Below are 10,000 nucleotides of genomic sequence, written 5' to 3'. Positions count from 1 at the left end.
GGAATATGCCGATGAAGTATGAAAATTGACCAGCACAACTTGTACAGAACTTAAAAGACATGACAAGAAACAAAAAAACCAAAAACCCCTTTGGAATGATTCCCAGCCTTCGGGAGGAAAGAATGTATGTCTGTCTTGGCAGCTTTCAGCATATTGGACCCTAAAACTGCAGCAACTTAATACAGAGAAAAGTTATTTTAGAGGCTTTTAAAAATGCATTAGACCTAGTTTTTCTTTCACTACATTGCCTGTACATGCATGATAAATAAAGCAAGCCTACTTCACAGGCAAAAAAGATCAGAAAAAATAATTCTTAAAACAATTTTTACACTCTTAATGTTTCCATAAAATAGCTTTTCTCCAAAATGCACAGCACAAGTAACCACATGACGTGAAAGTACGGCATAAGGGATGCGTGTATCTCACAAGCTCCCAGAGATTACTGTGTTAACTCTCAAGAAACATGCAACAGTCTCCCAAGTTACCATGTAATCATATTTAAATTACATGATACTGGACTTTCTTCTCCCACATTGCACACTGCTGTTACGCTTGAAATTCCTCAGGGCAAGGACTGTGTCTGTATCTATTTTCTAAGGTGTTATGCAAACATATGGTCTTGCAATAACTAATAAATAATCATGAGTAGGCAGTAACCTCAAACCCAGGTCAGGAGATCTTTTATACCTATGCCATTGCTTGCTGTCCTGTGTTACACATGTATACCCGTGTGCATACATAGGTGAGCATACATGCGCGTGGGAACAAAGTGGTGTGTACTGGTGGCAGTGGTGATGATGCAGAGGTAAAATCTGTCTCCAGTACTTTTCCTGGCAATTTTGTACCCAATTAACTGAAAATATTAAACCGTTACATTAACAGATCACACGCTATCATGCCTGTGTAATTGAGGGAGTAAAATTCTTTTGAGTCAAAATTTCAGAAAAAAGTGAATGGTACGTTCTGAGCTATTGCCTGGTTCTTAAACTGATCGTGCATTTTTGTATCAACGGGGGGAATGATGTCTGTTCCTTTGAAAATAAATAAATTGTAGGTTTTATGACTCGGATAAAGGAAATGTGGTGTCCTTGGTGATGCTTGAACTTAGCATAAACTGCCAAGCCAGCTACATATATGTTGTTAAAAAATTTTCTATTGGAAGTATGAACAAGATCTTTCATAATTACTTATAGCTCTTCCCCAGCTATGCCTCTTGCAAGGATAGCAGAACATGATGTATTTGGTCACCTGCAAACCATATCATTGGGTCCTAAAACTGTGAAGTCATGATTTAAATAAAAAGAAAAAATTTTAGTAAAAGTGGGATGCAGACCTCTATTTTTGCGATGTTTCTGATGAACACATTTTTCCCATAGATTACCAACCAAATAACTACATAGTTCTCCAATTAATTTTGCTAAAAAAGAAAGAGAAGATACATTTCCTCCATAGTATCGATAACTTAGTTCCTGTAATTATGAAGCAATTGTGACTGTAGTCCCTGCAATGCCTACAGTGGAAATAGCCCATAAATCCACATTCAAAGGCGAAACTCCTTTGCTCCCGTTTCTTCTTTATCCTGATCCTTAGTTTTGTTCTCAGTGGAGGAGCAAACCCACTATCAAAGCTCCAAAAGTGACTTCTTTGAGCCTAGGAGAGAGAGGGAATAAACTGAAACCACTGTCCTTCAAAAAACAGTATTAAGTAAGTTGTACTCGATTGAAACATATGGGGGACAGCCACTCAGGTCTGGGCTGTAGTTTATTTATGGACAGCCACTCACCGAGGTCGGTCCTCTCTCCCTGTTGCAGAGTGTGGTTTTGTTTTGCTAAACTGTGCGCAGTTTGTCCTTCCTCTGCCTTTACCTTGCACACTCTTCCTCGGACTGGGGAGCTTGATCACTGCCATCATCTTCAAAGACGATGCGAACTGCGGTGAAGATCAGTGATGTTCCCCTACAGCTGTGTTTTGGGGAAGGGGGAACGGGCGTTCTGTTGTTGCTTTTGCTTAATCATTAAAGAGCAGATTTCTCTTTGTCAAGAGAAATCTTGACAAAGTCTACATTAATTCACAGTAGTTCAAGCAGCCTAAAAGTAAATATATCTTTTGAAGAATCATTTGTAAGATGATTCTCTGTTTGTCTGCATCAGCCAGAGTGAGGGGAAATAGTTGAGTCACTCTACCAAATATTGATAACCAGTTACAGTGGCCTTTAGATGGCATATGTGACCTGGGAGATAGGAACTGGGTATCTGGCAGTTATCACTGAGAAAGTTTGTAGAACTAAATGAAATAATCAGTTTTGGTGTTTTGTATTGTTGTATCTAAGCCATGCTCTGACTAGGTCTTTTTGCACAACTCACATTGAAATGAATGGAAACCATACGCACAGGAGAGAAAAATGGACTCATAAAGAAATTATCCTCTTCTTAACACTGTCTTACTAGTGTTCTCTTTCTTCTCCAGGCACCTTAACAATGAACATGCATTGGATGACAGAAGCACTGCTCAGTGTCGGGTGCAAATGCAAGTGGTTCAGCAGTTAGAAATACAGGTTTGTTACATGGATGTATTATCCTATTACTTATTTACTATTAACCTTAACTAAATTGAAAGCATTTGCCTTAGTGACTCTAGCTTAAAGCCATATGTTTCTTGCATGAAATTTGTTGATATTCATGAACAAGTGGGGTTTTTTTTACTTAAAGATTTTTCACATTATGAATTATGCAATAATTATCTAACATCAGCATTGTCTACAGTATTTTGCTTGAGCTAAGACCCTAATGCCATTCATCACAAATGAAATTTCAGTTCCTGGAGCAGAGACTGTATCCAAGCCGTCTTCAGTTCTTGAAATGCTGGGTCGGGACCCCTCTTCCTTCTTCCCCTTCTGACCCCGTGCTTATCTATGCCGTTCTGCAGGACAATGGAGTAGCAGAGCGTATCTCCACCCAAAATGACTCCCAACCTGGTGGTGGGCATTTTTCTGTGAGCCGAAGGTGTAATGTCACACCCACTCAGGGAGGTCCCCAGGGAGTCCTACAGCCAGGACCGCAGCACTCGGGTGCCCTGTTCAGGCTCTAACCGTTAGAGGTCACTGCATGTATGTGAATGCTCCCTCCAGCTTAGGGAAGAAGTGACAAGTACCCCTGGGGTCTCCCAGTGTTGAGACTACACTTGCCAGGCTACTGAGGCTGGGGGCAAACCTTGGCAGCCCAGGACGACCATGCGGGGTGCTTACACCATGCAGTCTCCTCCCGCCTGTTCGGGAGTTGTAGGAGAACATTTCTCAGGAGTCCCCTCCTCTCTCGGGAGGGTGCAGAGGAGCCCAAGGGATGCAGTGAGGGACTGAGATGTTTTTCCCTATTTGTTGCCATGTGTGGAGAAAGAAGAATAAACACCTTTCAGCTTTCTCGCCTTTTAGCATATTGTCTCACCGTTGTCATGCATGTAAGAATACTTGTTCTCTCAACCAAAGCAAACTGTTGGGGTCTTTTGTATTTTTATACTGGAAACTGAAAGCAATGAGGGGAATGTACCATAATGTAATTTTTGCCATTTCCCTTGAAGTGAAATTTTGTAAACCCAGGCAAAGCTGTAGTTTCTTTTGTAAGATATATAGGACAGTGTTAGCTTAATTTGTTTGTTAGCAATTTACATCATGGCAAATAGCATGTCTCTAAAATATGACACACGTAATATGAAGCCTAAGAAGAAACCTTTTTCCCACCCATGCCTCAGATTAACTAAAGATGCACTGATGAAATTATATCCACAATACCCAAAATATCTGCAGGAATACAGGTAGTTTCCTCTTGTTTAAATTACTTACAAGTTGTTTTGCTTAGTCCAGTCTCAGTGTACAGGTGTAACTCCTGAGCTGAATACATGCAAGAAAGTATTACAGAACTCTCTGGAAAATGGCAGTGTTAAACACCTAGTGATTCTTGTTGCAATTAATGTCATAATCGTTTTGTAGGTATCCAAAGCCGTTTCACGAGAATAAAATTTCGAGCATTTCTTCTTGCAACCAAGCTTTTGAAAAAAAATCATTCTTTTCATGCTGTAAGATACTTTTTCCTCTTTTATGTTCTGATATTTTATCAAGTTACATATTTCAAACACTTCCTCTTTTTTTTTTAATCTGGTAATTTGTTTGAATCTGAAACGACAAACATTTATGTAGCGTAAGATCAGAAAATGGTATCAGTTCAGAAAAATTACAGGTTTTGGTAACATGATGTTTTCTAAAGGCAGTTTAAGGGCTTCTTAAGAACTGTTTACCATTTACAAAGGCTAGGCTGTAATGTAACAGTCCAAGTGAAGATTTAGCTTGCAGTGTGACCAATTATGCCATTTTTTGCTTTGTCTGACTGCTAGTGAAGTAAGGTCCATCAGTTGTAATGAGACCCAGTGCAGTGCCGATGCCGACTCGGTGGCAGAGTTCAGCGTTTCACACTGCCTGGGCTCTGTCACTCTATTGAATTAGATTGATGATGGCAGATTGCAGGGGGCACTAACTGGACCTCAGTGGGAAAGGATGAAGTGTGTAGACAATCCTGGCAGGCACTGTGCTTTGAGGACCCTTCACCCCTTCACAGCTGTTGGCACTAGTCCATTGCTAACAGTGTCCACAGGACTTTAAAGAGACACTATGGGCCTTCTAATTTATGGTCTTAGTAACTTGTTACTGTCGAGGCAACTGTGACCTCAATTCTCTTATTGACAAAAAGATGAAGTGTTATTTGTTTTCTCTGACCTTTTAACATATGAAAGGCTATAAAAGTTTTTTGGGTTTTTTTTCTTTCTTTCCATGGCCAAAGTTGCATTTCCTCTCAGATAAGTTTCTACTGACATCGACTTTTATATGCAGGAATCATTACTCCGAGACAAGCTCAATGATAAGATGTATCACTGCAGTAAAATAGCTGTATCAGTCATTTCTAAAATGCTTCTGATCTCACTCTTTCTTAACAGCTTTCTAAAGAACGTGAACGTCTTCAAGCAATGATGACCCACTTGCACATGCGACCCTCAGAGCCCAAGCCATCTCCAAAACCTGTAAGTGCATATTGCTTTATAAACAGTAAATAGGTCTACAAATGTAGCAGGCTAAGAAAATGAACAATTTAGTGACAGTTGGAAAACAATGAGTGTGATGAAAAATATGGCAATAAAATGAAGGTAAAATGCAATAGCTTGTCAAATTGTATGTTTCTTTAAAAGTAATGCTATCTTTTACAAAATCTATCCAATCTACACCATAGGTGACACTAAACAAAGTACACCTCTAAGTGTCCAAATCATTGCCTTGAGACTGAAACTAGAGTATCTTTTTGTGACAGATTTACAGATATTAAAAGGAAGCCCACTTTGAAACATTTGAGGTTCAGTGGACTCAGTGGCAGTAAAAAGTAAATGTAAAAAGAATTTAGGTACTTCGGAAATTCCTTGAATTACTTACAAGAGACACAAATAAACGATCTGTTATTCTTAAGCAAGTGAACGAAAATGGGTTTTTATGCAGCAAATTTAAACAATTGTAAACACGGTGGTTTTTGCTCAATTTCTGCCATGACTGCAGTGCTCTGCATCCACTGGGGTGTTGTTGGGGTTGGTACAGGCACTGAAAAGTCACTGCTGCTCCCAGCCGCTCCACGGCGCTGTGTCAGGCCCCCGTTGTGCAGCTGGATCTGCAGTCACATCCCGCCTCCACTGAACTGAATGTGGCGTCACGTAAGCAAAAGTATTGTCTGATGCAGGTCCAGTTTTGTACTGGCAGGGGGTCAGGCATCGTAGTACTTACAATGTACTATGCTTAGATACACTGCACTTAAAATAGCAGCTATGTGATACGTTAACTCTTCGTTACTGTTAACCGTGACGGTAACCTTTGGACGTACAATATGAAAAGGATATACCAGTACTTGAAGATGAAATGCTGGGGTATCGATGAAAATCTGTGTCTATCAAAGTCAGGAAATGTAGGCAGAAGGAACATTATCTGTTTTAAAGAGCACACTTGCATATCACGCCCTGTTAATGTTTACGTAGAAGGACAGCATACTCTGTCTCTTGTGTTTTCAGCTCCACGTACTTCAAAGAAAATCTTTGTTTGAGGGCACACTTTATAACCTGATGATGAATGAGGAAAGTGTTAGCATTTCCTTAACCCCTACTTTTGTGAGAGAAAATTTAGATGGATTATTTTTGCTTTCATTAGCCTAACTAAATTCTAATTTTTATTTTAGATTTTAAGACATTTGGAAACTTTAATTTTAGCATAGTGTGGCATATATATTAATAAATCAATCTGAGTGCTTTTTCCATTTCCATGCATTGTGAAGTTTTTCTGTCACGCAGGCTTCTCAAGCAATTCGGCTTAGGTTCCAAATGCTGATGAACTGTGTGGGAAAAGGTTTTCAGAACACATTTCTACTATTTAATTATTTTAACCCCAGATGATCTGTAGTCTATCAAAATTTTTAGAATATTGTTTCTTTACACTTTTAAGTGACTGTCTCATTTCAATAAGATTATTTTTCTCATTTCTTCCTATAGTATAATGTAGATAATCACAAGACAGAATAATTGTCTCGTAAATCCATCAGGAATCTGCAGCTTGTTCTTTTCCAATTAATTATTCAATCAGTAAATTTTTTAAAACTCCAGCAGCATGGTTACATCTACACTAATAAAGAATTTTCAGCCTATAATCCAAAACAGAACCTGAATGAATAATGTAATTGAAGTATTACATTACATAAACCACACATGAAAGAATTGCTAATTGCGTTTGATGGTGGGCAATTAATACAGAATCTTAGATGAGCGATTTAAAATGAAACTACAGTTTAAAGTTCCCTTTGGAACTAGAGATATCTGAAGTGGTGAGCTGCACTACTGGCCTCAAATTGGTTTGAAAGAAGAGTGGTCAATACTACTCTCCCTCCCCCCCCCCTAAAATTTATACACTGTACAAAAGAAGCTTCAAAATTGATATGATAGTAGAGATTTATGGTCTCATGTGCAGTGGCTCAGTTGAGACGGCCCACACATTTGATAAATATTAATAGCATGAATTTATTACCAGGGAGAAATGAGCTCTGTTGGTTCATCACTGCACCCTTAACAGCTATCAGTACATGAACACAAGGTGCAACCGCACTGTCTATTATATGACCCCATTTACTCTCTGAATGGTACTTCATTAAATGGTACCTTTTGGCCATGCTATGGATGGATGAAAATCAAAGTTATCAAGGCTGCGAGTCCTGAATAATGAGTTTCACCCAACCTTGAATATATTCAGATGAGCTGAGGTGGCTAAGTGCTCATCCTAGGTTTTACATGCTTTTCTTTAGTTAATAATAAATTCTATTTTATCAGTTCATGATTGCATGCCTACAAACATGTTATGCTTATTATTGCTGGCTAGTAGAATAAGTTACCGTAACATTGTAAACATAGTAGTTTGCATCCATACAGATTGAGTATTTCTGCTGCTTTTGTAATTTTTAATGTGTCTATAACATATATTGTGACTACACACTACAGCTGTGCCAGAAGTTTTACTGTTTTATGCTTTTTCATGTTTCATTCTCTGGTTGGCAAATATACAGGTTAAAGTATCTTTCAATGAAATGCTGTGGAAGTGAACCTTCCCCCCCCCTTAATTTATATGCTTGCTTGTAAGAGAAAACGATTTTTAAAATCAAATGCACATTTAAATCTTTGTTACTAAAAAACAATGGTTAACAATTCCTAGTTAAGAAAGGTATATGTTACTTAAATCTTCCTTCATCTCTCAGACTCTTCAAAAATACTTCTTTTTACCACGGACAAGCTTAAACTCCTAGCTTTGTGAACGTATTAAATAGAGCATTTGGTAGCATTATCTGAGCTTTTTTTATGTACGTAACAAAGAATTCCCATTCCAGTCCGCTGGCTTAGAGTACGAGCAGAGGAACAGTCTGTGCTTTATTGGGAACAGATGCACTTGGGGATGCCTTCAGGGTGCCAGTCGTTATTATTAGACTGCTAATGTGCTTCTTCTGGCTGCTGCCCAAGAAAGAAGAACAATTAGCTGGCATATGTTAATTTTTGTTTCCCTAACAAATCTCTCTACTGACTAAATGTGTAAAACAAATCCGCAAAGAAAGATCAATCAATGCTGTACACATCATTTTCTCCCCATTAAAAAGAGGTTTATCTTAAGAAGTGTATTTGGGATTTGAAAAGGCAGGTGCTACTAAATTATACACAAAACCCAAATTTTCTGTGTTTAGTCACTTGCAGTTGCTCTACACAGATGAAGAACAATTAATATTAGTTTTCTTGCTAAGCTCTATAAATTACTGTATAAAGTGAAAATGACTACAGATTACCCCTTATGAGTGTCATTTAAGTATATGGCAGCAATCTTTTTATGTGCTGCCCTGAGTATAAATTCTGCTAATTGGATGCTATTTATGACAAAAGATGTATGGTAAATATGACAGAGGTAATACGAGTTTTTGATAATGAGGAACAGGGCCTTACTGAGGGGAGTAATGAAGGGCACACTGTTAAACAGCTTGCATACATTCGCACCTTTTTTTCCTTTTTTCTACCCTGACACCCACTTTCCAGGGTACATCAGCAATAAGTGACACTGTAATCATAAATTGAAAATGATACTTCCAGAGGAATTGGCAAACTTGACATTTCATTATATTTGTTAACACATGCCACAAATGATTGTTAGTGAGGAAATTCCATTTCCCTCTCTCCATCTCCAATCAGATTTAATTTGAAAATTTTCAGCCTCCTCCGGCTAATTTGCAATTAAGACAATTTTGTTTGAATATGTAGTAATGTCATTACCATTCCACCAAATTAGCAAGGAGACTAAAGGTCAGTGTAAAATTTTCCAGCTGGCTGGAGCCTCTCAGCTGAGATTTGGGACTGGGGGAAAAAAAAAAACAAAAACCCACAACTCTGGCAGCATCAGAATAGTAACTTATTTTAAATCTTGTTTGTATGAATACTAACATCTTCTGTTACACTTATTGTTGTCAGCAGGAGCTAAATCTGTTTTACAACAAACCTAAATAATCACCAGCTAGTTTCTATTGCAGGCAAACATACTTTCTCTGAAGTCTGGTAGTAGTAGTAGGAGTTAGTCCTAAGTAACATTGCAGCAGATTATTAGATAACCTCTAACAGCATCCTCTAATTAGAGTTCTTATGATACAATTTCATCCTGTAATTAGTTGAGATTGGCTGCTTCCTTTTGCAGCTTATTAGTGGCAACACAGCTGTAGAAGTGAATCCACTCTCATTTGTCAAACCTTTTTAAGTCTTTTTTTTTTTTTTTTCCTTCTTCTTTCTTCTCCCCCTGTCTGCTTTTTCTTTACTTTCCTTTTGGGTTTCTGCAGCTCAATTTGGTGTCTAGTGTCACCATGTCTAAGAACATGTTGGAGACATCCCCGCAGAGCTTACCTCAAACTCCCACAACACCAACGGCCCCAGTCACCCCAATTACCCAGGGACCCTCCGTAATCACCCCAGCCAGTGTACCCAATGTGGGAGCCATTCGAAGAAGACATTCAGACAAATACAACATTCCCATGTCATCAGGTAGGACACTTTGGATCAATACTTTCATTTTGATATTCCCCGAAATGACACTATCACTAAAATACTGTAGAGGCAAATTGAGGATGTCAAAGGCGTGTTTAACACAGGTGATTTTAAAAGAATTTTTTTCATCTCTGATTTATTTTGCCAATGATGATAAAGAAATAGAAAATGGAAGAAAAGAAGCTCTGAAACAGTCTTGTTTTAGCGTAAAAAGTTGACACTGGATATGTGAAAAGGGTTGGTATTAATGATGATATATGCCCCTTTAGCTGTCAGCCTGTGCTAACCCTATTTAATTCTGTATATATGTGTTAGTGTACTACTTCTCCGCTAACCAGAGGAAAAATGCCACAAAGAAATATTTTAGGTGGGA

At 38.4% G+C, this 10,000-nt stretch overlaps 1 protein-coding gene across 2 annotated transcripts in view; it reads left to right on the top strand.

Annotated features, from left to right (window-relative positions):
* FOXP2 (forkhead box P2) overlaps positions 1-10,000 on the top strand; it is a 61,826-nt gene that overhangs the window by 18,219 nt on the left and 33,607 nt on the right. For both annotated transcript variants that reach the window (XM_010294844.1, XM_010294842.1), the window contains exons 7-9: positions 2,467-2,554; positions 4,981-5,064; positions 9,423-9,624. In XM_010294844.1, the coding sequence (XP_010293146.1) occupies positions 2,467-2,554; positions 4,981-5,064; positions 9,423-9,624 (374 nt within the window). The remainder of the gene's footprint in view (positions 1-2,466; positions 2,555-4,980; positions 5,065-9,422; positions 9,625-10,000) is intronic.

This window comes from Phaethon lepturus, unplaced genomic scaffold (genome assembly GCF_000687285.1).
Source record: "Phaethon lepturus isolate BGI_N335 unplaced genomic scaffold, ASM68728v1 scaffold15079, whole genome shotgun sequence".
NCBI classification, from domain to species: domain Eukaryota; kingdom Metazoa; phylum Chordata; class Aves; order Phaethontiformes; family Phaethontidae; genus Phaethon; species Phaethon lepturus.
The sequence above is the reverse complement of the archived record's forward strand: the minus strand, read 5'-3'. Positions and strand labels throughout refer to the sequence as shown.